The sequence below is a fragment of the Cynocephalus volans genome, chromosome 8, assembly GCF_027409185.1.
Source record: "Cynocephalus volans isolate mCynVol1 chromosome 8, mCynVol1.pri, whole genome shotgun sequence".
NCBI lineage: Eukaryota > Metazoa > Chordata > Mammalia > Dermoptera > Cynocephalidae > Cynocephalus > Cynocephalus volans.
In genome coordinates, this window is record NC_084467.1 from 38,258,432 (window position 1) to 38,286,140 (window position 27,709).

General features: G+C 39.9%; 1 protein-coding gene across 1 annotated transcript; it reads right to left on the reverse strand.

The window, feature by feature from the left end:
• Positions 1–379: 379 nt before the first annotated feature.
• ATPAF1 (ATP synthase mitochondrial F1 complex assembly factor 1) lies at positions 380–27,180 on the reverse strand. Its single transcript, XM_063104777.1, has 9 exons — positions 26,748–27,180; positions 24,090–24,198; positions 20,065–20,115; positions 19,250–19,312; positions 16,233–16,283; positions 15,031–15,078; positions 12,021–12,116; positions 10,067–10,174; positions 380–3,470 (listed from the first exon to the last, which is right to left on the reverse strand). The coding sequence occupies exons 1-9, from the start codon at positions 27,077–27,079 to the stop codon at positions 3,276–3,278; spliced, it is 1,053 nt and encodes a 350-aa protein (XP_062960847.1). The 5' UTR covers positions 27,080–27,180; the 3' UTR covers positions 380–3,275.
• Between the last annotated feature and the right edge of the window lie 529 nt (positions 27,181–27,709).

The window sequence follows — 27,709 nt, forward strand, 5'->3', positions numbered from 1 at the left end:
GAACATCCTAAGAACAAGACAAGGCAAACCATGACCAGGTGCTAGATGTGAGGCACAGAATCAGAGGAAAGAGAGAAATAGACAGTGGCTGAAACAGAGCTTGAAATCAGGGATCATATGCTACTCATTTTGCTGTGTCCAGCATTTACCACAGTGGTTGCAGAGTAGGTGCTCTGTGAGCAACTGGTGAATTGCACTGAGTAGATGGTCCACCATGGTAGTGCCAGTGGATTAGGCTAGATACAGAGACTTTGTGTATAACTTAGTACCTTGGTTTGCAAATATTCCTACTCAACAAATTCTTGATCTATGTGTGTTAAGACATTCTTTTAAATCCAGAGTATTTAAATATAGGCACACATACAACAACAAGATAATGTTTTGGCTGAAATCCATGTCATTTATTTATTCAACATACAACTGAGTATCTTCTATGGTCCAGGCCATGTCCTTGGCACTAGGGATAGAGATAAATCCTGGCCCTCAAGGAGCTCACATTCTAATGGGGAAAAAAAGAAAAAAAAAAAAAAAAGTAATTAAGGTATGCAAAGGGGATCACTATGGGGAACAAAGAGCAGAGGAACCTAAATCCTATGGTTAATGTCTGTGGGAAAAAAAGACCTGGCTAATACACATTTTTCATGAAGAATAAATAAGGCAATGGCTCTCAAAGTGTAGCTGGTTAATTACCTATATCAGAATCATCTGGAGCAAATATTAAAATGTAGATCCTCAGCTCCTTCTGAAAACATTCTGATTCAGCAGGTTGGGGGCTTGGGGTCTGGGAATCTGCATTTCAAGTGTCCTAAGTGATTCTACTGCATCTTAAAGTTTGAGAAACAGTGAGATAGGTTTATTCTTTAAACTGGAATAAAGAATAATCTGCACATCTGCAATGCTAATCTGTCTTAGTCTTTAATGAGGGTAAGTACAGAAGAGGAAAGGAGTTGACATATATTAAGTTCCACTGTAGTCTATACATGTTAATTTAATTCTCACAATAATCCTATGAGGTAGGTATAATCACCATTTTACAGAAGAAAAAAAAAAAAAACCCACAGAATTAGAGAGTTTAAGTAATCTGTTCAACATTATTGCACTAATGAACAGCCACACTGACATCTGAACTATACTCACTTAACTATAAAGCCTGTCTACTTTCTATAACACCATGCTAGCACCAGGGGACAAATCTACTGATTAAACATTACAATTTTCTTTCAGTTCTTTGCCAGATCTTTCTAGGTAAATGAATATAAAGAACAGCCAGATGGTACTTTAGTCATATCCAATGTAATTATCCATGGATACATCCTAGCAAGTGGGGATTGAGTGCAAAGCTGTGGGGAATAAAATGAGCAGCCATTTCTTAATTTTTCCATCATTTTCTCACCCTCTGGTGGAGGTGTAATGGAAATGTACTATGACCAAGAACCGGATCCATCTGGAGGGAAGAGCAAACATAACTGGATACCCACAAAAGCAACCTTACCTGACATCAAAAATTCCTGGGACTCTGGGCTGGCCCCGTGGCTCACTCAGGAGAGTGTGGCACTGGGAGTGCCGAGGCTGTGGGTTCGAATCCTATATAGGGATGGCCAGTGCGCTCGCTAGCTGAGCGTGGTGTGGACCACACCATGCGAGGGTTGTGATCCCCTTACCGGTCAAAAAACAGAAAAAAACAAAACAAAACAAAACAAAAAAACAATTCCTGGGACTCAAAACATCCACAAGGTCAGAGGGCATTTAAGGAAAATGGCAAGGCTGATAAGACTCAAGTTTCTCAAAAGGTGAGCTGTCAGGACCAGAAGCAGATCCAGAATTTGCATTAGGAACAGCTCAACCTTTAGAGGAATTGTGAAAGGGTAGCAGCTTCTCCAGGTTAAACAAATAGTATCTGTCTCTCTCTACACACAGATTCAGAGGTACGACAAAACAGACACAGCTGAGAAAATGGGAAGTCCAATCTTATTTAAAGAGCTTGGGATAGGCCCAACCTATAAAATGTCTTCAGTAATGAAGAAAATGAACACACACACAAACTGTAAATACTGCTTAAATTCCCACTCACCATATTCAGTATCACAGATCTTAGGCAGGAAGAGCAGAAAAAGTGGAACATGTTAGATCAGGGAAAGGCAAGGCATAGTACAGGTGGTCAGCAATAATAAGGTGGGCACTGGGGGCCTCCAGTTCAGAAGGCTGGTGTGTAACCACCATCCTCTTCCATCACTGAGCTTAGAGCCACAACAGGGACACTACAAACCAAATATGAGCTCCCAGTGCTAGAGAACAACTTTCTTATTTCTGGTGTTTCAAACAACTAATTGCTGAGTCCCACAATGAGTTTTGATAAAATCAGCCCACTATACTGACACGATGGACAGCACATAGCTTAGATTTCACTATTCTGTGTAACAAAGATTGTCAGCCAGACTTTATTTCATTGCTACATTTTTCCCACACCCAATCTGGGAACATTTGCTTCCACCCATTTTATCACATAATACTTAGAGTTGTTTTAAACAATCATGCAAATCTGAATTGATCTTCTTACAAAAGTGTGTTGATTTATTTACATTGCACTGATTCACTCCTTTCGAACATACAGCTTACAAAACGCAGAGTTAGAGGAGAAGGTGCCACAAACTATGGTTTAATAATATACACGCATTGTACCTGTTTATCTAACTATACCTGAAATCTGTTGACACCCCAAACCAGCTACACTAAAAGCAACTCTGGGAGGCATCTAGATGAAGTCTTTATCCTGATGGAAATATTTGGTTGTTCTAGGGTCTAAACAGGATATTTGGGTTATGGCTTTGGCCAGCAGACTGGCACATGGGAAGACTGTAAAGCCCACATCTAACTATAGCAGGTCTTCAAGCCTATTATCCTGTCACAAGTTCATAAAAATGAAGAACCAATCATTTGGGAGCTATGAGGTCAAAATGGTCAGAATGTAACTGTACTGTTACACTGTGCAGAATCAAGTCAACTATCCTGCAGATCCTTGGCTGTCTCTTGTTATGACCTCAAATACTTAAAAGGAAACCTCAAGTATGCTGAGAGATAAATATCAGAATGTTTGGGTACCTTTGTTCCTAAATATCAACTAACAGGGCTCAACTCCATGATCGCTTCTTGCAATAAGCATACAGGGCAACTCACTGCAGACTGCTCATTACAGATGCTGTGCTCAAGTTCAAGGGATGGGTGGGCTGTAGATTATCCAGGGCTGAGCTGACTGTGAAGGGCCAATCCTTACAGTTTTAAGTCTTATCCTGGTTTTGGGCACATTTCAATTCTGCTCCGAGTCCACTTTGCTCCAATTCAGCAATGACAGACATATACTTGAACTCATTTGGTCTGAGGTTAAAAGTCTCCACTAACCCGTAGGTCTCTTTCCGATCAGTGGCATAGAAGAGCTGAACTTGGTTGGCGATGCACTGTGCCTCAGCAACATTCTGTAAGGTAAAAAGAGTAGTGAGGTTCTTCTCTGCACAGGGCCACAAGCCTCTGTGTCTGAGTTCTGTGGTGTGTGGGGGTCTGCACCCAGGAGTCATCGCTTCTAGAAAGCTTCCCTGACTCCCTGACCTCCCCAATCTTAGTTAGATGTCCCTTCTCCACTTAACCAAATCATCCGTGCTTACTATTGTCAAAGTATTTATCAAACTGTATTGTATGTGTCTTTTTTTTCTTTTTTGTCTGTCTTCCCTAGTACAAATTTCTCAAAAATATAGACCATGGCTTATTTTATATCCCTGCACATAGTGATAATGAGTGAATGTCTGCTGAATCAAGTATATGTTCACAATTACCCTCTTCATTCAGTTCCTTAATAACCATTAAATATACCTTGGAGGGGGAGGGGGAATAGCAAGTTAACCAGCTCTAGGAACCAGTTTGTGAGTGAGTACTAAGTTCTTGACTAACCAGACATATACTTGAATAAAACCTGTTACTGACACCACCTTAGTCAGAAAAACAGTGCCACAGACAGCTGTTACAGTTTTAAAATTTATCCACAAATTCTATGGTACTCCTTCCTTTGGTGGAGCCTAATTTCCCTTTCCTTGAGTGAGGGCTATACTCAGAGACTTTCTTCTAACAAATAGACTACGACAAAATGATGAAGAATGACTTCTGCTATTAAGTCATAAAAGATTGTAGCTTCTGTCTTACTATCTGTCTTGAATCACTTGCTCTGGGGAAAGTCAGTTGTCATGTTATGAAGACATTCAAGTAGTCCTGTAGAGAAGCAAACTTGGTGAGGAAATGAGGCTTCTGCCAACAGCCATGCAAGTGGGGTTGGAAGTGGATCCTCAAGCTCAATCAACCTTCAGATGACTGTAGCCCTAGTCAACATCTTGACAACAACTTCATGAGACACTCAGCCAGAACCACCCAGCTGAGCTGCTCCTGAATTCCTGACTCACAGAAACTATGAGGTAATAAATGTTTGTTGTTTTAAGCCACTAAGTTTTGGAGCAATCTGTTACGCAGCCATTTATAACTAATACACCAGCAAAGCCCCAGGGAAGAAAAGAGGCCACCTTCTCTAAAGCTCAGTAGTAGGGAAATGGTGAGCACACTACTCTATGTAACAGAGGAGGCGTATTAGGTCATAGGCTACACTCTTAAAACTTTACGAAAGAATTACTCAAATAACTCTTACTTTTGCTTCCTATACATTCTAGCAGTTCTAGCTGGTCAGAGGCACTTACCCATTATCACTGTGCTCATATGGCCAAAATCAAACTCCAAAAGATAATAGAAAATAGAAAATTCCCATTAAAAAGTGATTGCCAAAAGTGTTCTGTCTAGTTACAGAATGATGAAGATAGGTTTATAAATACCATAGACTGTGCTTCACCTCTATTCCCTTTGTGGGACTTTCAGGTCATTTCTCGCAAGCAGGCACTAATTTCTGAGATTGGCTCTTCAATCAAAAGCCTTTTCCCCAAAAGCTGGCTACTTCAAATTAATAGAATTTTAGATCACCATGTTCTCATTAATAGGCCAAGGCAGATGAGGCTCAGGGACAGGCCCAAGGTCATATGGCTAGCCAGTGGCAGAGCCAGGACCAGACCTCTAGACTCCCAGGCTGGTACTCCCTCCGCTTCACCGATACTCTTTCTGATCGAGCAAGATAATTAAAATTGATAACGGTTGATAACTCTACTTCATCAATTTTACCTTTCTTAAACTCAAACATGCCTTACGAGCAAACCATTTCTAAAGCAAGTGCATTGCCGTAATCTGAGACAGATACCACCACTCTCTGAGCTACTGAGCTGAATGGCCTCTCACATCAACTTTTATTTGAAGTTTGGGGTGGTGAAGGTATGGGTAAGTTCAGCTGTGTTCAATCTAGAACAATGCTGTTCAAACTACTCTGCAGAGTCCTAGGGCTCTGTGGAGTAGCCTCAGGTCCCTTCATAGCTGTTTTAGTTGTTATATCTGAGGTTTTACATAATAAGATTTTGTCTGGATAAAGGATTCCTAACACTACTTTAAAAAAAAATTTCAAGACCACTAGTATGGTGCGTAGTGATGTAAGACACAGGGAGAGATGTGCATCTGTCTGTCTCTCGTGGAGGGTTATGGAAAGGATCCCCTTCCTTATTTACCCTCTGCCTTTAGATCTTGACTTGCAATATGAAGCAGTAGTCTCCTCCCTTTCCAAGACCCCAGAAGATAAACATACTGACTCCCTGTGTTGCTCAATAAGGATGTGTTTTAACAAACCTGATTCCTCCCTCTCTCTCTCTTTTTTTGACCAACTGCTGGCAACAGCTGGGTATGGGCCTGATGCTGCAGTGCCATCCATTTTCATCTCCCTTTATTTTGATCTTCATATCTACAATCGATGTACTATGTCCTGCTCATTTTATTCCCTAATACTTCCAGGGTTATTCTCTCTCCTCCATTTCTACAATCACTGGTCTAGTTCAGGTCCTCACCACCTCTTGCCCAGACTATTGCAATTGTTTTCTTTCTTTTTTTTTGTCTTTTTCGTGACCGGCACTCAGCCAGTGAGTGCACCGGCCATTCCTATATAGGATCCGAACCCGCGGCGGGAGCGTCGTTGCACTCCCAGCGCCACACTCTCCTGAGTGCGCCACGGGCTCGGCCCGCAATTGTTTTTTAAATGATCACACTGACCTTACTAGTACAGAATGTTTAGAAAGCAAATAAGGTTAATGGTCTTAAAATCCAACTCCTTATGGGTTACTCACTGTTCAAACCCTTTAATGAGTCTTTCATGCACTCAGGATAAAGTCAAACCTCTAAACACAACTCATCATTTTTACATACCAGTGATACAAAACTGTTCCCAATACCCAAATCATTTCATGACTCTTAGCATTTATTTATGCTATTCCCTTGGTCTGAAACATTCCCCCAGTCTTCCTTCCCCCTCCTCCACCCCACCTTCTTTATTTGGCTAAACTCATGCTCATCTTTGAAAGTTCAGCCCAGGTGTCATCTCCAGAAAGCCTTCTTACTTACTCTGGGCCAGGAACACTGCCCCATACCCTATCCCCCAGAACTCTGTGCACGTCTCTATCCTAGCACTTACTGCATTCCAATGAAATCATCTATTGATACAGATGTGGAATCAAACAAGGCTAGGTTTTTGAATATTCTACTAACTTTTCAAAAAGTATTGTTAGTTCAGAAGAAAACTCTAGTTTCCACGTATTTCTTTTCATTTGAGATCAATGCTTTACGGTAGTTGGAAATACTATGCCGAAAGCGCACATTTCATGCGTGAGTATGCAGGGACCATGTATTCATATTACATTTCTAGGCTTCCTTTCTCTATATCATGCACCTCTACAATAAATTCCAATGTGTCTAGTTCTGTACTACATTGGAACCTCACAATCAAGTTGATTTATACAAGGCAAATATATGTTGTCTAGTGTACTATTAAATGTTATAAGGCCAGGAAGCAAACTTAAATGATGATGAAAACTGTGCAGCAGTCTAAGACTATCACAGTGAGGTGGTAAAAATGGCAAAATACAGAAAGGGGCTCCTCTGACCTCTAGGATCCATTTATTTTTAATATGGTTAAATGCTGTGCTTTGCTGCAGACCAGAAAAGACAGTACAATCTCTATGTCAGTGATTCCCATGGTCAAATCAAACCTTGTCTTTATTGGTAACTATATCTCCTCCAAATCTCAACTGGAAACATCTACATTCTATCTAATATTTGCTATCTTTGCTATCTTTCTAGCTCACTCCCAACTCCAACAATCCTTCAACCTCACTAGGATTCACGATTCTTACTGTCTCTAACCTCTCTTACATTTTCACTTCCTTCTTAACCCAGCTTTCATTCCATGATCAATAATTATAATCATTCCTTTGTATGCACCTTCAACTTCCTAGCCCCTCAATCACTTCATTATACCACTTGGCTAAGCCATAACCCTAGTTAAATCCAACTCTCAGCCCTCTCTCCCTGTGCTTGATCCTGCATAGACATTCTCTCTTCCATTCTCCTAGACCATGGGTTGGCAAATACTTTCTGTAAAGGGACAGACAGTAAATATTTTAGGCTCTGTGGGCCATACAGTCTCTATTGCAACTACTCAACTCTGTCATAGAGCAAAAGCAGCCGTAGATAATATGTAAATTAATGAGCATGGCTGTGTTCTAGTAAACTTTATTTACAGACACTGAAATTTGAATTTCATACACTTTTCACATGTCATGAAATATTATTTTTCTTTAGTTTTTTTTTCTCCCCCTGTAGGAAACATTAACTCATGAACCTTATAAAAACAGGGAGTGGGCTGGATTTGGCCCACAGGCTGTAGTTGCTGACCCCTGTCCTAGAAAACAATTTCATACTTTTTCTTTTCAAGTCAAGTATCTAACACCTATTTTTTATCCTCACTCTCAGGTGATGACCTTTCTTTTCACTTAGCAGTCTGGAGAAAACTCTTACAAGCTACCACCACTTCTATCCATTTAACTGTATCTGTATCCTTATACTCTGGCTTCTCTCCTGTTTTCATACTCTTGGCAAAGATCAACTTTCATTCCCAGACTTGTCCACTCAAAAATATAACCTCTCTCCTCTTTTTCCTGCATTATCAATATTTCCTTCTCTACTGGATCTTTCTCAACAGCATACAAATATGATATTTCTCTCTTATTTAAAACAAAAGACACCCTTGGCCCCATTTCTCTTCCTGCAGCAAATGCCCCATTGTCTCCTATCCTTTACAGAAATGTCCCTTGAGAGTTTTTATGCTTACTGTTCCTAATTTCTCTTCCCATCCTCTCAAATCTACTCCAGTCATGCTTTTACCACACTCCTTTGAAATTGTTCTTATAAAGGCTCCTAATGACTTCTATGTTTGTGAAATCTAGCAAGTTCTCAGTCTTCATCTCATTTGCCCTGCAAGCCAAGTAAGATTTGGCCAATTGAGCATTCCCTATTACTTCAAACATTTTATCTTAGCTTCCAGGGCGTTCTACCATCTTATTTCCTTTTCCCTCATAACCATTCCTTTTTAATCTTCTTTGCTGATGCTTCTTCATCTCTCCAGGGCTCAGTTCTTAGACCTCTTCTCTATCACTTATTTCTTTAGTGATTTCATTCAGTCCCATGGCTTTAAATATAATCTGTATGCTGATAACTTCCATATTTACATCACCAGCCCAGACCTCTCCCCTGAACTCCAGTCTCATATATCTGTCTACTATATGGATATCTTAACAGGCATCTCAGATTTAACATGTCCAAAATTGAGCTCCTGATTTTCCTCTTAAACCTATTACCCCTGCAATCTCGTCTATCTCAGTATAACGGCAACTCTATATTTCTGAATAGGATTTTGGATGACTTCCAGTTGAGTGTGGTGGATAAAAGGGTTTAAGGACGAATGGGAGAAATGGGACTGGACAGTTTCAGGAATAACATACAGGGAAGAAGAGTCCTCACTATTTCCTAGGCTTGTGGCCTGTTACTATGAGATACTATTTGAGTGACATCACTTCTTCCTTCCTCCATGCAGCTGATGAGAGAAAGGAAAAGTAAGTGGGTGCTGTAATGAAGAATCTCAGGGGGAAGACGCTCTAAAGTGCTCACTATTTTAGGGACATCCTGAATTTAACCTCTGCCATACAAATGAGACTGAAATGAGCGAGGACTAGACAAACAGATTGTGCAGTAATCATAAAACTGCTCCCGGTACCTGGATGTGCAGAGAGAACAAAATGTGCATCATTAGCTATGGGCATATGGTCAGTGCTCTGGCCCAGTGATTCTCACCGGGGAATGAGAAAAGGAGGAAAGGAAATCACTATGTATGATGAATGTTTTACCTGTGAACAGTGTGGAGTAAGATACAAGATTGAGAACTATTCCAGACTTTGAACTCTTCCCTATACTTAGGATGCCATTTACTTGTCCAAAATCCCTTATCTGAAATCCTCAGTGCCGGATGTGTCTTGGAATCAGAATTATTCTATTGTAGAAAAGTAATAGATGCAGATACCGTATAACTATGTATTATACAACTCTCCATAATCAAACACATCAATATTTCTCTAGTAAAATGCATAATATTCCACACCAAGTAGGACTAATAAGGACTATAAATGGCCTCACATCTGCTTAAGTGGAGATTTAACTACCAAATGAGTTCAATTCAGGTAAGATTTTGTGACCAAATGAGCATAAAAAAACTTTAGAGCTTGTGGATTTCAGAATAAATGACTGAGAATCTGTACTACCTTCAACTTGAAAGAGCTTGAGCAAGACAAAATTACTGTCAACTTTAAAAATAAGTAAGAATGATAAATATGCCAACTATCCTGGTTTGATCATGATATATTGCATGCAAATGCTGATAGTCAACTATGTACCCCAGAAATATGCATAGTCAATTGTATTTCAATAAATAAAATAAATAAGTAAGAAATAAGGTACATGTAGGTCTCTGGAATTTTACCTCTCATGAGCTTTGTCAGAAAAGTAATATCTTCAGGGCCACTAGGTGAATCCAAAGAGGTAAATAAAAGTTGATTCTTACCAGAAACGTGGAATCCATTTCTGCTGTCATCAGCACTATGCCCTTTTCTTCCTTAAGTTCAGGGTAGTGATATAAAATCAGCTGGCTGGCTGCAGCTTCCCCTCGAGTCTACAAGGAGGAACACTTATCAAGGTTCAATAAGGTACCACCACAACAAATTGCAGTTTCAAAGCAATAGAGTCTGAAGAAAATTCTGGCTTTTAACAACCCCTTAGGTGGCTAGTGAGTTGGAGGATAGGTATGTGGGGGCAAGGTCAGGCCTGTGAAGGCTTGGTGAAACTGACAGTTTGCACAGTGTTATTTGTGTCTTCAATTGGTAAAGGTTTGGCTAGAAAATGTTTACAGTAGACAGTGAATCCTTCACTGTGGCTATACATTTAAAAACAAAATGGCACAAGCAGCTACCAAATCAAGTTCTAAAGAAAGCAATGTGCCTGTGTAATTTCCAGTTTATTGTACTGGTGTGTTTCATAGCTGAAATCTACTCTCGTTAGCTGGCTTTGAAAACTGAGCTTTTTTAAGCTGTAGCAAGAGCTGGAGAGTTCACACATGGGCCAAATTTGTAATACAAAGTTAAAAAATATAATCTGGGTTGGCGGTGAAGGAGAGAAGGATGGGAAGGTCATAACTTCATGAACAATGGTCAGGGCAGTGGTTACTAGACTTCAAGTCTAGACTACGAAGAGAAGCTGGGTTCAAAGGTAAAGCCCCAGTATAGTGTAGGAGGAAACAACTATATTTCTACATTCAAAAAAAGATCCCTGGACCTCATCTCTAAAATTTCAGCAAGAGTCTTTTTAATTATCAATATCTAACTATTGCAAGGGTACTTGTTAATAGCTCAGACTCTCAGTTCTCTTGAACATGCTTCTAACATTATACTGATCATTTTGTTCATAATTCTGATATTATACTAATCATTTTGATCGTAATTATGTTTCTGTATCTTTCTCCTATACCTGCGTATGAGCTTCACGAAGGCAGGGATCTTGTCTCACAGATCTCCAGGTCCTAGCATAATTCCCAACCCAATGGCACAATGAGATAGACTCTGGAGTAGAATAACCTGAACTGAAACCTAGCTCCATCACTTATTAGCAGTGTGAACTAACTTCTCCAAGCCTACTTTCTTGTCTGTAAATAGAAACAATAACAGTAACTATCTCATGGCATATTTGTATGGATTAAATGATAGAATGTATATAAAACACCTGGCACATAGTAAATACATCAAATGTTGGTTTTTATAGTATGTGCTCAATAAATGGTTGTTAGATGAATTATAAAATAACAAAGTAAAAAGCTTCTCCGTCATTCTATTTTACGTCCTCTTTACCTCAGTCTCAAAACCAATATAATACATGCTTGTTTTTGCCAGATTTGGCCTCCAAATATAGAATGCCAGTCATAGTTATGATCTGATTTAAAATACTGACTTTTATTTTAAAAGCTTCAAATACTTTGAAACTAACTTTTTAATTTAATATTTAGAAAAAAAGGAAAAGAAAAAGAAAGAAGTAATAAAATAACATTTATTAAATGTAAACTATTCATCTAGCACCTTGGAAGGTGCTGACTTGGTTAACAGAACTCATGTAAGACATGAGCCTTCCTCAAGGGACTTATACCTTGGGTTAAAAAGATAGCTATCCTAACTCAGCCATATTAGTAAGGGAGACACACGCAATAAGTGCTACAGAAGCCTGGGGAAGAGAAAAACAAGAGCCAGAAGTAGTCAGAGAAGGTGTTTTGGAGTCTTTTCCAATGTTAAGGTATTGAGTGGGGCTTCTAAAAGTGTGACATAAAGTATGATAATTCATCATTTCCACAGAAAATACTGCTGGGAGTTAGTAGATGTTCTGTGTTTCCATGCCTCAGCAAGGGCTCCTTGTATCTCCAAGCCTCAGCAAGGAATAGGTCTCTTTCTTCTAAAGGAAGGGCACAAACTACCTACCTGAATATTTATAAGTGCAGTGAAGTGGAGTTCAGTGCCTGTCCATTGTCCTACAAAGAACTCATAACCTTCCCTTCTTGGCAGTGCACACAGAAACTGTGGGAAACAGATACACAAGGAGAGAGAAAAATAAATGAAGTTATTAGCTCTGTATCCAACCACCTGTATCATTCACTCTATTTCTTGAATGTTTAGTTTTTAAAACATTTTTTTAATTATGAAATTCATATGTAAAAATATAATACTCACGTACTTCTCAATCCACCTAAGAAAGAAAACATTAGAGATATAATTGAGACTCCCTCTGTACCCCATTCTAATCCCATTCCAGAGTTAACATCTATCCTGCATTTAATGTCTGCTATTCCCTTTTATGTTTTATACTTTTAATGTATATGTGTATATCCATAAACAAGAAGTAGTACTGTTTTTGCATGTTTAAAAACTTAAATCTTATCAAACTGTATTTTTTATGTAATCCTGCTTTTTTTACCTCACATTATGCTTTTGAGGTTTATCCATGTTGATAAATATCTCTAATTCATTAATTTTTCACTGTTGTATGAAATTCTGTAGAAATTTATCATAGTTTAGTTATCTATCCTCTTGATGACTATTTGGGTCTTTTTTAATTTCTAAATTTTCTAATGCTATTGAATTAACTTTTGTTCTAATTGCTGTAATTACTTCATATCTCCTATCAGCTGAGAGTGATATTGGAGCATAGCTCTATACTAAACACCAACAAATGATTGTTTTATGATCAAGATGTTTAGAATTGTGGGTAAGTGATGAAGAAGAAAATGGTGACAGAACAAAACCAAGTACAATCAGGTCAATACACATTATACATGGAATTGCCAATCCTTATTGCCAATCGCCCAGGCTATGATTTATTATCATTAGGTGAGATAACCTCTGTGCCTATCTGACAGCAGAGCCCCTGTCAGGGAAAAAGTTTTTTTAGAACTTTATTGAGGTATACTTCAGGTACAATAAATTACATATATTTAAAGTATACAATTTGATTAGTTTTGACACATGCATACTGCAAAACCATTATGACAATCAATATAATGAACATATGTGTCATCTCAAAAAGTTTTTTTGTGCCCCTCTGTAATTCATACTTCCCTGTCTCCAGCTGTCCCAAAGCAACCATTAATTTGCTTTCTGTCACCATAGGTCTGTCTGCATTTACAGAATTTTGTATAAATGGAACCATAGAATATGTACTTTTTTGGGGTGTTAGTTTCTTTCACTCCGTACAGCTGTTTTGTTATCTATCCATGTAGCTGCATGTATCAATAGTTCATTCCTTTTTATTGCTGAATATTACTCCATTGTGTATATATACGTATGTGTATACACACATACTGTCTCTTTCTCCACAATTTCTGTGCACTTGTGATAGACATTTTGACTGTTTCCAGCATTTGGTTATTACAAATAAAGCTGCAATGCACAAGTCATTGTATGGACATATGCTTTTAGTTCTCTTGGGAAAATATTTAGGAGTGGAATGCCTGGTTAGTGTGGTAGGTATATGCTTAAGTTTTAAAGAAACTGCCAAATTGTTTTCTAAAGTGGTTGTACCATTTTACATTATCACCAGCAGTATATGAGAGTTCCAGTTACTCCATATCTTCACCAACACTTAGTGGTATCTCACTGTGGTTTTAATTTGCATTCCCATTATGATTAATGATGTCAAGCATCTTTTCAGGTGCTTATCTGCCATTTCATGTCTTTGGCAAAGTGTTCAAATCTTTGTCCGCTTTTTAATTGGGTTGTCTGTCCACTTGAGATATGTAAACTTTGATAAAACTTACTTTGCTTCTACCTTTTGGCTACTGTGACTAAGGATAAGCAAATAGAATGTTTTAATTTTGATAAAATCTAATTGATATTTTTCTTTTACAGTATGTGCTTTTTATGATGTATTAAGAAATGTTTGCCAAACCCAGGATTACTAAGATTTCCTCTTTTATTTTCTTCTAGAAGTTACATTTACGTCTATGATCTATTCTGAGTCAATTTTTGTATACAGTGTGAGGTAAAGGTAGAGGTTCATTTTTTTGCACATGGCTATCCAACAGCATCATTTATTGAAAAGATTATCTTTTCCCTATTTAATCACCCTGGCACCTTTGTTGAAAAACAACTGACCACATATATGTTGGTCTCTTTCTAGACTCTCTATTCTGTTCCATTTATCTATATATCTATCTATGCCAATACCACACTGTTTTCATTACTGTATCTTTATAATAAGTCTTGAAATCAGGAAGTGTAAGTCCTCTAACTTTGTTCTTTTTTTCAAAATTGTTTTAGCTATTGCAGGTCCTTTGGATAACAAAATAAATTATTTAAACCAACTCATTAATTTCTTTAAAAAAAGAGCCTATTGGGAATTTGATTGGGATATTTAATCTAGAGATCAATTTGGGGAGAATTAACATCTTAACAACTCTCCATTTACTTAGGTATTCTTTGTTTTCTGTCAGCAATGTTTGAAAAAAAATTTTTAAAACCCTAGCAATCATTACTGACACCAAATCAGCTGGTCTAAGCCACCTATTTCCTTTTCCTTAGTTCTTCTGGCAGCTTATTACTCCAGCAACAACCTCATAATTCCTTCTAGGTACATATTACCAGGATAACATGGCCAAAACTGCAAAGAAAACTGCCAATAAAACAGGAACTTAAAGGAGGTGGAAAAGATTAAGGTCTCAGGTGCACTCCAATATGTACTTATACTGATAGATTAAGATCCACATCAGAAAGGGCTGAGATGTGGTAGAGAGCTAAAAAGCCAGAGGCTTATTGGGCCAAACCCACATGATTTCACAAGATTGAAAACCTCACTTATCAGCACAATCATCATGTGACTATCTTTGTTAAATAAACAGAACATGTGAGAGAGCATAAAACATAATAAGATTTATTGGAAAACATCCTTGTTTGGAAGAACTGATAAGCAACACCTACATGGTCACCAGTAACTTACTGTTGGACAGGACTGAGCTCGGTTCCAGATCAAATCAAACTTCTCTCCCTGTAAGTTGGAAAAGAATAAAATTAACTTACAAATAGAAAACACAAAAAGCCATGAAGACTGAATTCTAGAATTATAATACAACTAAAACAATCTTTTAAGTTCCATCACTTACAAATCACTCTTATGACAGAAAAACAGGAAAAACCAAAAGCATGCTTTGCTGTTCATTGTCAGAATTATGTGTGATGAGTAGGAGCTCCAATGCTCCAAATTCTCCAGGGAACTCTGACAAGTGTCAGAGATATCAGGTCACTAAGGGAGAGCTAAGAAGGCCTGTTCAAACAATGAGTCGGTATCAGAGATCTAAAACATCATGAAAAGTGCAGACTCTTTTGGATGTTGAACTCATAAAGGGTAAGGGAGTATATGCATAACAGGTTAAAGAAAAAAAAAAGATACTGATACCCTTACAACAAACAAAAGGCTTGGCTTTGTCCTTCCTTCTATATGCTTTCTTCCTTAATCTTACACTTACTCATGTAAGCTCAGTATATATTTGTGAGCTTAATATAAACTTAACCTAAGCCACTTTCTCTTCAGGGAAGAACAACAATTAAAACACTAGCTGATAACTCAGTACTTCAAATGCTTTCTTATGGTGGTGGTCAGCAGAAGGACATTAAACTAGAGAAGCCAGAAGCGTGCCAGTCACAGACCTTAATGTCAAGCAGTGGCTGGTGACTATCTCCATGACAGCAATTTCAGGAAGGGAAAAACCAAGAAAATGGTACTTGCTAAAGGGAAATGCCAGAAAAAAGACTAGGAGGAGCTCAGGTATAGGTCACTTACAGACAAAGGAAGAAAGCTAAATTAGAGGCCATGTCTTAAATTCCAACAGCTTGGTTGGAAAACACCAAAAAGAAATAAAAGGCATCTGGAAATTACTCAGCAATGTGAACTTATACCATGCTCCCTTGCCAGAGACTTGACTCAGAGACATTTCTAAACCAGAAACAAGGAAAACAAGAGCCATAAATATACCACATATAGCTTCCAATCTTTGGTGCTCAGGGCATAGTAAAAACCCTTAGAGCTGTAAAATGCATGTTCTCAAGAGGCAATAAACATAGGAAAAGTAAAGGCAACTGCCTGCTAAGGTTAGAGCTGACCTCCATGCTGTAACACTTTATTTTCCCCTCCAAACTACTTACAGGAATAATTGCGTAGACTGTATCTTTTGCTGCAAAATACTGCTGCCAAATCTGTACAAAAAAGAGAGGGTGTCTGTGACATGTGGTAATCTTTTCAACCTGCGCTGTTGTGGTGACAGCTTTCACTGCTCAGAGTAATATGCTATTTGATAACAGGAGGAAAAACCCTATGTAATGCTTTTATTACTAGTACATGATTACAAAAAAGATTTAATACAATCCCTTCTTCTAGATGATTAAACTGTAACTCAATAACAAACTCCTGTCAGAAAAACTGATTCTATGACGTTTGAAGCCATTCCTCTTAAGATGTGCCTTGTGTGTGATAGACAACCTCTTTTTTCCATATCTTCTTTCTTCTCTCTTTTTCTTCTTTCTTCCTGGAAAGCCCTCCTCTCCCCATCTCTGACCCCCAAAATTCTTTCTATCCTCCGCATGCCTCTTCTTCCAAGCAGTCTCCCCTTGACACTTCAGTCAGAAGTTTTTCTATGAGTTGCTTTTATACATTATACCTCTGTAAAGATGCCTCAGATATGCTACTACATAATAAGGTCATTTACATATAAATCCATATCCCTAATTACTTTGCAAGCCTCTGTAGGCAGGATGTCTGCCTGTGTTATCACCAATGCCTTGCAACCCAAAAAGTATTCAGACATGCTGATTGAATGATAAATGATTATGACATAATAATATATATTTGGTCTCTGTCCTGGTTCCCAACATAGAGCTCCTAAAAGAGGCACTTAACCCAGGTTAGGGAATAGTACCAGAGGAAGGGGACTTGAACCACATCCTGAAGAATGATCAGGAATTGGCCAGGTAAATAGGGAGGTTGGGAAGATGAATAGGTACAGCAGGAGGAGATAGACAGACACACTATAAGCAGAGAATGACAACATTAGCAAAGGCATAGAAGTAGGGTAAGGCATCATGACCAAGGTGACACCTGAGTGAGCTGGTGCTGAAGACTGGGTCACTCTCCTTTAGAGCTGCTCTGCTTTGTCAACATTACTGTTAAAAGGTTGGGCCCCAGTTGAAGATACTAATCAAAGTGATCTATCTAACGAACACAGAGCACAAAAGAACTATTATTACCTCCTAGGACCTAGGCAAACTATTAATGCAGGCTAAGGTTGCTTTGAGGCCCCCCTCCCCTTTATTTAGCATGTCAAACATTGCCTTCTCATTTTAAGGACAGCATATTCTGATTATTTTGATTTAATTTATGATATTAGCAGATATTATGAATCAACACTAAACTTTATGAGACTGATAAATATTTCCTAACATAGTTTTTACCTCAATTACTCAAAATTTTTTTTAACAAACACAAATTTGTACCTAAAATTACAGGTCTAATGATACTTGTCATATGATCAGGCTTTGTGGAACTGGCTTCTCTCTCCCTAAACGACATACTTGGTGTTCATGTTCCACTGGCACTTCTTCCCAATGGCACAGTCCAAGGTCTCCCTGAGATTTTGCGTAAGCCTCTATTAACAGAAGTTAGAACCATGTGATGATCTCATTTGTTTTTGTGTCTGTCTCTCCATTAGGCTAAAACTCTTCAAGGGTAGGGAGTCTCTCATTTATCTCTGTGTCCAGCATAGAGCCTAAAATATTTAATAGGTATTTAATAAATGCTTGCTAACATAAATGATACAGCATCCAAAGGAAACCCATGGCAACCAGCACAACTTCCCGTAAGTGAATATGATACAGAGTCAAACAGACATGCGTTTGAGTCTCTACCACTGACTAAGTTACTTAATCTCTTTAGGTCACAGTTTCCTCAGTTGTAAACTGGGAATAACAGCACCTACTTCACAGAGTGGTTATGGGAATTTAGTGAAATAATGCATATGAAGCACTAGGCATAGTACCTGACACATAGTATGCTTCTTTTATTATTTTGATCCTCTTAATATACATAAAATATAATTCATGAAACCATAAAGAATGCCAAAAAATAGCTCATTGTAGTCTAATGAGAGAGAAAAGAATCACAGACATGAAAAGGTAAACAGCAATGTAAATCAAGGTACATGGAATGACTAAACAGGCAGGAGAGATCTTGAGTGCTTTGAAGAAAGGTGTCCAGGAAGCTTCCTGCAGAAAGGTCCTGTAATAATGGAAGACTTTGAATGCCAAGAAAAGGAATATGGGAAGTGACTGAACATATGTGAGCAGGTTCCTAACACTTATTTTTATTCATTTATTTAAAAATAAATATAGCACTTACTCTGTGCCAGGCACTGTTTTAAGTGCTTTACAAATCTTAACTCATTTAATTCTCCAAATAACTCTATGAGGCACTATTATTATCTCCACTTTACAGTAGGGAAATTAAGGCTGAGAGAAATTAAATAACTTGTGCAAGTCATACAGCTAGTAAGTGGCAGAGCCAGGACTGGCATCATGGTTCTAGAATGTGTTCTCAACCAATACACTATGCTTCCCCATAATGAAAGCAGAACTTTATGATGACTCAGTTGGTGAGAATATGATAGGTGAAGTGGGAAAAAGGGGAGCAGGGAAACCGATTTGGTAAGGTAGTACAGTAATCCAGGCATACTGTACTGATGATTTTAAAGAAGATGTGGGCAACAGGAATGAATAAGAAAGGAGAAATAAGAATTGATTAGACATTTAAGAGTGAGACCAAGAAAGACAAGTTTTCTTATGCCACTGTCCTTCATGTAATTTATCACTTTTGCCTTTTACAACTGTCTTTCATTTTGGCTAGAAAGAGGTGTCAGAAAATGTATGCTCTCTGGGCCAGCCTGTGGCTCACTCAGTAGAGTGCGGTGCTGATAACACCAAGACCACGGGTTCGGATCCCATATAGGTATGGCCGGCTTGCTCACTGGGTGAGCGTGGTGCTGACAACACCAAGTCAAGGGTTAAGATCCCCTTACCGGTAAAAAAGAAAACGTACGCTCCTTTCTCCTCTCAGATTTGGTTCACAGAACACATATTTTCATAGAGTACACCAATCCATTTTCATTCATTACCTGTTTTATTTCTTCTGCAGTTTTGTCTTTCACCATCTCAATGTTAAAGATTGAACTGAGAGTCTTGAAAGAGAAAATAAAAGAAATTAACATCTGCAATTAAAAAAACAAAACAAAGTAGCTTGACTCTATCTCTAAGTCTTGTGAGAAACAACATGTCAGGACAGTGAAACAGATGTTTAATAAGTAGTGAACAAGTATTAGAAAATCTGCATGCTCAGAAAAAGTGAGCCCCCAATCCCAGGCAGGTGGTTTTTTTTGTTTGGTGGCTGGCCAGTATGGGGAACCAAACCCTTGACCTTGGTGCTACAAGACTGTGCTGTAATAACTGAGCTAACCGGCCAGCCCCAGGCAGGTCTTCACAGTTCTATTCCTGGGGAGTATCTATTAGGTCACCATGTACTCCCCAAATGTTTTCCCTCACCAATAAGTCCTGCAGCACTTTGCAGCTAGTAAGAAAGCTCAGTTGTTATTTTTAACTTAACTTCTATTTTACTAGGGGTGGCTCTTTATTTGTGAATTAAGTGACAGACCAAACATGTTTTTATCTGATTTTTTAAACTACTCCCTACAGAAAGGAAGGGTGTCACTACATTTCCTTCAAATTTCCTCCAGCACTTCCAGGACCAACACTTATGCTAGGGGTCCCGTCAAGGACACAAAAATTCATAGAAATATTTCTTATCTCTACAGTTGGAAAATAACCTTATACAAAATTACCAAACCACAGTAAACATGTTCAGATTTGCAGCCTCTTGTTATAGATGTCCCATATGACTTCATATTTGGATCTCTATATTTAATTAGAAACCTACCTTGTCCTTAGTGAATCCTCTGCTGACAGGCTGTTTCCCCAAGGTACCAGTCTGAAATACATGAAGAGACAGGATATTAATCTACGCTTTACTCACAAGAAAAAGACCACCAAGCTAGGTGATGTACCCAATGTCATTAAGTAATTTTGCATCTGAGAACTCACTTATCTCTACTTTATAGTAAGCATATACACTGTTCTAAGAGTTATTGCTTGTGAGACAATTTTCCTCTAAGATTCTGAGTTGCAGAGATCGGAAAAGATTTCTTTGTCAGTAACCACCATCTACTAGTACTAAGAGGCCATTCTACATCTGCCACTATGGCAGATGTAGAAACCCTGCTTGGGTTTCTTGTGCTCTGTCCTCTGACTTATCCTACACTGAGCCACAGAGGAGGTGAGAAATGGAAAAGATGTGTTTTCCAAGGCTATTGCTCATCTCTGACTGCACTTCTGATGGGAGGCATCCTCAGCAGACTGGAGTCTTTTCAAGTACTCAGTCTTAATATTCCCTCCACCAAATTAGACTTCCTCCTCAAAAAAGGCCAAAAACAGTGATTATTTTCTCTCCTAGCCCACTAATTCTAATAAAGGTCAAAGCCAGGAAATCCTATTTTGAGTTGTGTGTCTTCCACTCAGTCTCTAAACTCAAGACCATGCCTTTCAGAGGGAAGGAGTACACCTGTGATTCTGAGGCTGAAAAACACTTTCTGCATAAAACCTTGCCTTTTGTCACTCTGTGCCTTAATGAATCCAAAAGTTCCATAAATGATGCCCATAAAACCTGTATCCACAATTAGACAAAAGCCTGGTGCAGAAAAACCTGTTGGGTACACTCTGGTCTTTTTGGTGACACTCCTATTTATTGGCAGCATCCTAGTGTAGCCAATCCTTCATAGATAAACCATTTAAAAAGGGGCGAATTGATTTCATTTTCATACTGCTCTCAGATGTACCATGAAAACAAAACAAACCCCTCCATTTTCACAGCTGCCTTCACCTTTCAATCACCAAGCCCTATATATATTTTTCCCACAACATCCCTCCTAGCCATTCTTCATTTCCATTTTCACTTATAGAAGTAAAAAAATTAAGCCCCAAGTATAAGCTTATTGCATTTTATCTGATCTAAGACACCACCGATGTTAAGATGCACCATTACTTTATGTATCAGAAAATGATGCCAATTAAACAATAGTACAATACTTTCATATCACATCAATTTTAAGACAATTCTGGAGATGCTAAAATGTGAAAAAATGGGCTTTAAAATCGATGAAATAAGGTAATTAAAATAGCTGAAACTATATGCCAAAAGTCTCAAAAGCACTTAATAAAGTATTTAAATGGGTGCTTTACTTCCCCTCATGGATGCTTTGGAAATCTGTGGGGACAATTTTCTTGTTGTCACAATATCGGCATATATGGGAGGGACAGGGGTGCCAAATGAACTGCAAGTTTACGATGTATTCTACATAATGAAGAACTTTCTGTCATCCTGCACAACTTTTCAATATGTAGCCAGACAACCTCATAGGTGCAAACCTTTTTATAATTACCTGGGCCTAGAAACTAAGTATATATTTTTTGTTTGTTTTAGACACAGCTTTAATAAACACTGAATTTTCCAGAAATGCAACTACTACATAACTTGAGAGATTATACCTGTGGAATCTCAGGTCACTGATAACAACATTGCTCATGGTTTTGAGTTTTTATAATTACCATACAACTCCCTTGCACAAGTCAACATCTGTTGCTTACATGTTCATGGTTATTTCACAAACAGGTGAAAGCATTTGATGACTGTGTTAGGTCTTACAGTATAGTTGTGCCCAAGAATTTACATACTAAAATATGTATTATATTAAAAAATACTTTCCTTTATGTTATGATTAGGGCATTTATTGATTTTTTTTTCCCATCTGAAATTATGCATATAGGTAGGTTACACTGTCTACCCACCTATATTGTTTCAGAGTAGAAAAGAGAATTTTTAAAAAATTATTATAAAAAGGAGATGTTGAGTCTCATGTATTAGAAAACCAATGACTCAAAGTAAAGGCTTTGGGAATGGAAAGTATGGGTTAGCCATTCATCTTCCTCTAGCAAGCTGGATAAGCAAGACGGTAAGCATATATTTACCCAAGAGTTGCCATAATTTAAATTAAATCTTTAAATCTTTACTTATTCTGTAAAAAGCTGAATTTCTCATAAAGCTGAATTTCTAAGTCTTTTTACAGAAAAGGAGCAAAGAGCTTTCCCATCTAATACTGAAAGTTTATAATAAGTAACATTTCTAGGAGCTACTGATTTGTAACCTGGCTTCTATGTTTATTACGGGAAATTACAATTAGTAGAGAGTTGTCTGTTCACTTAAAGTTGTAAACTATGTTTGTCATAGGAGGTTGAATTTGCTCCCCAACCTTGTGTTAATTAACCCATTGACTATTAATCTTGCTCTAATTAAAACTCAAGATTCTCTTAAAATTTAGGATACCCAAGGCAAAAAAAAAAGTTATTTTCCAAGTAAAATAAACATCTCTAATTTGACTTTAAAACAATACAGAATCCCAATTTTTGACTGTGACTACCGTATTTCAGGCTCTCCACAGCCCACACCTACATTACTACATATTCTTTCTGGTTCCAGCCTCTGCTACTCCGATTTGTTCTGGGAACTACCCTAGATTGATATTTTTCAAATCATAAGTTGTAAAATAAATTTAGTGAATTGTGGTCAGAGTTTTTTAATAGATGAAAAAGAACCAAAAATCGGAAGAATGCACTGCATGTCGTAAAGGTAAACACTGTAAAAATTTTGTTTCAGTTATAATCATATACACACATGAGTACTGAATTGCAGTGTGAAATATATTTCTTACTGTGGGTCACGGTCAAAAAATTTGAAAAACACTGCATTAGATTAATCTTCCTATACACAGCTTTCAACATGTTTTTCCCCAGCTTTGATTCCTATTTAAGGGTAATAATAGCTAATACGTATTAAGAACTTATTGTATGTCAGGTTCTGTGCTAAAGATGATATTATCTCATTTAATTATTTACATGATATTATCTCATTCAATCTTCAGCACAACTCTGTGAGGTAGGTACTGTTATTACTCCTGTTTTACAGATAAGCAAACCAAGGCATGGAGAAGTTACATAATTTGCCCAGTCACCCAGCTAGTAAGTGGAAGAGCTAGGATTCAGTCCCTGGCATCTGGCTCCAGAGCCCATCCTCTTAGCAGCTAGGTTATTCTGCTTCCACTCCTTAAGCCCACAAGCCTCAGCATGAAGGTTAATGCCTAACCTATTTTTTTTTTTTTTTTTGCCTCACCAGTTCCTTCTCCATTTTAATTGGGCAAGGTACCCAACTGTCTCCTGAAACTCCCTTTACCTTTAAAGTTTTTCCTCTGTTTAAACTAATTCCTCAACATGGGAGTGGTGGGTTACTAAATCCAGCCTGCCAACTGATTTTGTAAATAAAGTTTTATTGGAACAAACCACACCCATTCGTTTGCTTATTGTCTATGCTTGCTTTGCACTATAATAGCAGAGCTGAGTATTTGCAATAGAGACTATCTCGCCCACAAAGCCTAAAATATTTACTATCTGGTCTTTCACAGAAAAAGTTTGATGACCAATGCTCTACATCAAAGTCCCACACCCTCCTCTCTGCTTAATTTAAATCTCCCACACCCTTCCTAGTCTAGGTCAGGCTCCACCTCTCCTGGGAAATTTTCCCTGAACCCTACAATCCACTGCCATGTGCGTCTGTCTTGACTACTTGGCTGCACCCGCTGGGAGCAGGGACTATTTTTTTTATCCCTCTAAATCTCCACTAGTACCTTGCCTAGAAAGAGCAAGATACACATTTATGGACGGAGACTGAGTTGAGAAGAGAAAGGCTATATTCAATTCACCCAGTTGATGCATCAATGAGCCTACTTCAAGGTAAGAGTTGCGGGGAGGGAGGTGAAGTGCTGGTAAGCCAATGACACAAAAAGAGGCAGGTCTTACCTTCTGCTCCACACATTTGATAAAATCACCTTGCCGGGAGTGCCCCACTGGTTGCTTCTGCAGCTCACTGCGCTTCTCCAGGCGGGACTCAAAAGCAGCTGGATCAGACCTGCTTAAAGGTAAATCAAAGGGTAAACCACCTGGGCCTTTTTGGATTTTGAAATAATAAAGCATCATGTTCCACCTCCACAGAGAAAGGACACAGGCATTCACAGAGGCTAAAGGATTTGCCTTCAGTAAGGACTGGGCACAGGCCTAGAAATGAAGAAAGTGGAAAAAATAATCCAGTCATTTATCTATTGTTAATCCTTGAGTGGCCTGTGTAACACCTTTCTCCTGCAGGCTATTCCCTAGGTGACACAGAGCTTGGTCCCTCAGGTACTTGCACTCTGGGTACTTAGAATGCTCAGAATGGAAAGGATATTTTGAGGTCATCTTGCTGGGTCACTTTCTCAGGCAGGAATACTATAGCATCCCTACTAAGTGTCAAGTTTTTACTTGAATACATCCAGTTCTTGGACATCTCCCACCCCACCCCATCCCACCCCCAGGTTAAATGTTTTATTCAGATCTTGTTAATTCAGAGCCATCAGGCAGCCTGTTTCGCAGAAGATTTAGCACCTGAGTGTCTCCCTGATCCACTATCCTAAGAATTTACTCCTGCAGATGGAACAACAGAATTCATCCTTTATGTCAAATTGGGGCCAGTCTTCAGGCTTGAAGTCTTGCTTGGGGCTGCCATCTCTGTTAAGAATTCTTCAGGCTGTCTGTAGTGATGAGATAATTGGCTTTGTACACTTTGGTGAAGACATTACCCAGGGCCTCCAGCTCCTTGGCTATAAGACTCGTAGTGTCATGGGTGAGGTCTGTAGCATGCAGGGACATCTTGACTACCCTCCTAGAGGACCTTCCTGGACAAGGCATTATAGAGGGCTCCTCTTCTGATCAGTGCCAGGACCAGGGTCAGTACTACTATCAGCCACAGCTGCCCCTGGGCCTGTCATGGTGAGCACCCACAGATGGAGAGGGATGAACTGTGTGGCAGAGCTCTTGCTGGGCTATGGGGATACAGAAATAAATAAGACAGAGTCCCTACCTCAAGGTGCTTACTATCTAGTGGGAGAGACAGACATGGAGATAAGTACATGAGAGTGCTGCAGGTATTATGATAAAAATTTGCTCAAACATCCTTGAATGGTTGAGATGGTTTCATGCCTCTGTACTTTTGCTTATATTGCTGCTCCCCTTACCTGGAACATCCTGCCTTCCTTTGCCCTTCCAACTTTTTTTGTGGTAGACCATAGTGGCTCAAAGAAAGTTTTGGTAATAGATAAGGCTAAAGAGACCAGCAGGCATCAGGGTGTGAGGGTTTTGTGTGGACCACTAAAGAATTTGGATGTTATCCAAAAGTCAACAGGGCACCTTGGAAAGCTCACTCTTTAAGAGATAACAGTATATGTAAATATTGATGGAAATGATCTAATAGGGAAGGAGGGCAGAAACACTCATTTGTTTATGAGTAAGAATGAATGGGAGCTGATGAGGTATTCAGAGTATGAGTAGACAACTCTTCAGAGATGCTTGCGTGTAAAGGGATCAGAGAGAAGGCTGGAGAGAAATTTAGGTTAAGGGGGAAATGAAGGTTTTTGGGATGACAAATACTTGAGAATATCTAAATGCTATTGGGAAAGACAGCAAAAATATTCTTTTATTCCATCGTTTCAAAAAGTGAGATCACTACAGTAGGAGTAAGATGGACTGGGGTGTAGGGTACAAGACTGGAAGTGGGGAACAGTAGTTAGGCGATGATGGCAATAGTCCAGGTGATGATAGAGAAGAAAATTAAGGAGTGAATTAAGGCAGTGGAAGTAGAGATTAGATAGAACTCAAAGAATTTACAGCTGTCAATCTTTGGTTTCTTTTCATAAAACTGCCTTCCTTCCCTGCCAAACTCTTTCCTAAGCCCCTTTAATTTTCACCTTTGATCTCCTTCAGCTCTTCCCATTTGAAATCTTCAGACCCTCCTACGGCCCCCTCTAATCTCCAGGTACTTCTCTCTGGAAGCTGAGGGGTAATGTGAGGAACCCTGGATTCAAGGTCAGCCCAATCCCAACCAGCTGTGTGACATTTGGCAAGTCTCTTACTCTCTCGTCCTCAGTTTCTTCATCTTAATAAGAGAGTTCAATTGATGATCTAATTTGTCACTATTTGACGCCCTCCTCCCACCCCTAGGAGCATAAGCTAGGAGCCTGGGAACCCGAGCTCTGGGCCAGGCCTCAGCTGACCCAATATATGACCTTGAGCAAGTCAAGACCCTTCTCTGAAAGGCTTCATTTTCCCATTTCTAAAGTGGGGACTGGTCTCTGGGCTTCCCGCCGTACAGGGTTGTCATAAGAGTCTACCTCAGCGATTTAAAAACTCAAGCACGGAGATAGACAACTGTGGAAAGAACCAGGGCACTGCAGACTCCCAGTTCTAACTCTAGCTGTGTGATCTTAAGCAAGTGACCCAGCCTCTCTGAGCCTATGTGCATCATCTGCAGAGTGGGCACAGTACTGGTGCTCACTTCCCAGGGCTGTCGTGAGACCCAGAAGCTCGCACCCCGAGCCGCCCCTTCTCTCCCCTCCCCACCTGCCGCCAGCCGACCGGGCCCCGCACCTGCGCAGCTGCTGGATCTTGTCGCGGTAGCGGTCGTAGAAGGGATTGGCCTCTAGCTCGGCCCCGACACCGCTGCCGTCGGCGCCCCCAGCGGGCCGCCCGGAGCTGGGGCGCACAGGGAACACCCGCAGCTGCGCGGGTGAGACGAGCCCCAGGCCCAGGGAGCGGCTGCGCACCGCGCACAGGCCCCGATAGAGGCCGGCCACCTGCAGGACGGCGGGGCCGGCGCCACCCGCTGCCGCCGCCACCACCACAACAGCCATGGCCGCCCCCGCCTCCTCCTCAGGCGCGTTGGCCTCGGCCTCCGCCAGCGGCCCGCGCGCCTGCTCCATAGCCCTCCGGGTCCGCCGCGCCCGCGTTCCGGCACAGGGGTTCCGCGCGTCCAAGGTTCCGGGCGCAGGAGAGGGGCGAGGCGGGGCGCGGGGGAGAGGGCTTGGCACTCCTGCCTCGGCCTCGCGCGCTCTTGCCGTCTTGTGCATGCCACGGCCCGCCTCTTCCAGGGAGCCTGCCCGGATTCACGCCCTCCGGCTCGGGACCAGCAGCCTCTGCGTGCGAAGTCTTCCCTCGAAAGCCAGCTCGCACCTCTAGGTCCTCGCGGAGCTTTTAAATTGATCCGTCACTCACTGTAGTAGTCCGTCCTTCAGCGTGGAATGCTCTTTTGTTACCGGGCGGCCAGCGCCCGGCGGGCCCTAGGTCCTCGGTTCTTGCTTTGCGTGAATGAAGAATCAGAAACCAAAGCACAGTTAAGATGTAAGCTTTATTGCCAAGAATAAAAGAGGAGTTTAAGGGAAGGGGGAAAGGAAGATGCAATGCGCTGTGCAGAAACGGGTCAGATCCTGGGCGGGATGTGACCCGAGCCAAGCAACAGCGGAGAGTGGCCCCGTGGGTGTTTGCTTGCAGCTTTTTAACTACTCGTTTTGCATAAACATAAGCTTGCTTGACTGGCATCTTGATTGACATTT

Excerpts from the sequence above, each read along its gene's own strand:
- ATPAF1 (XM_063104777.1), bottom strand. The coding sequence starts at position 27,079 with ATGGAGCAGGCGCGCGGGCCGCTGGCGGAGGCCGAGGCCAACGCGCCT. Across the intron at positions 20,116-24,089 it reads TCAAATGTGTGGAGCAGAAG|ACTGGTACCTTGGGGAAACA; the intron begins GTAAGACCTGCC and ends CATGTATTTCAG. Across the intron at positions 3,471-10,066 it reads AAATGGATTCCACGTTTCTG|AATGTTGCTGAGGCACAGTG; the intron begins GTAAGAATCAAC and ends TTTACCTTACAG.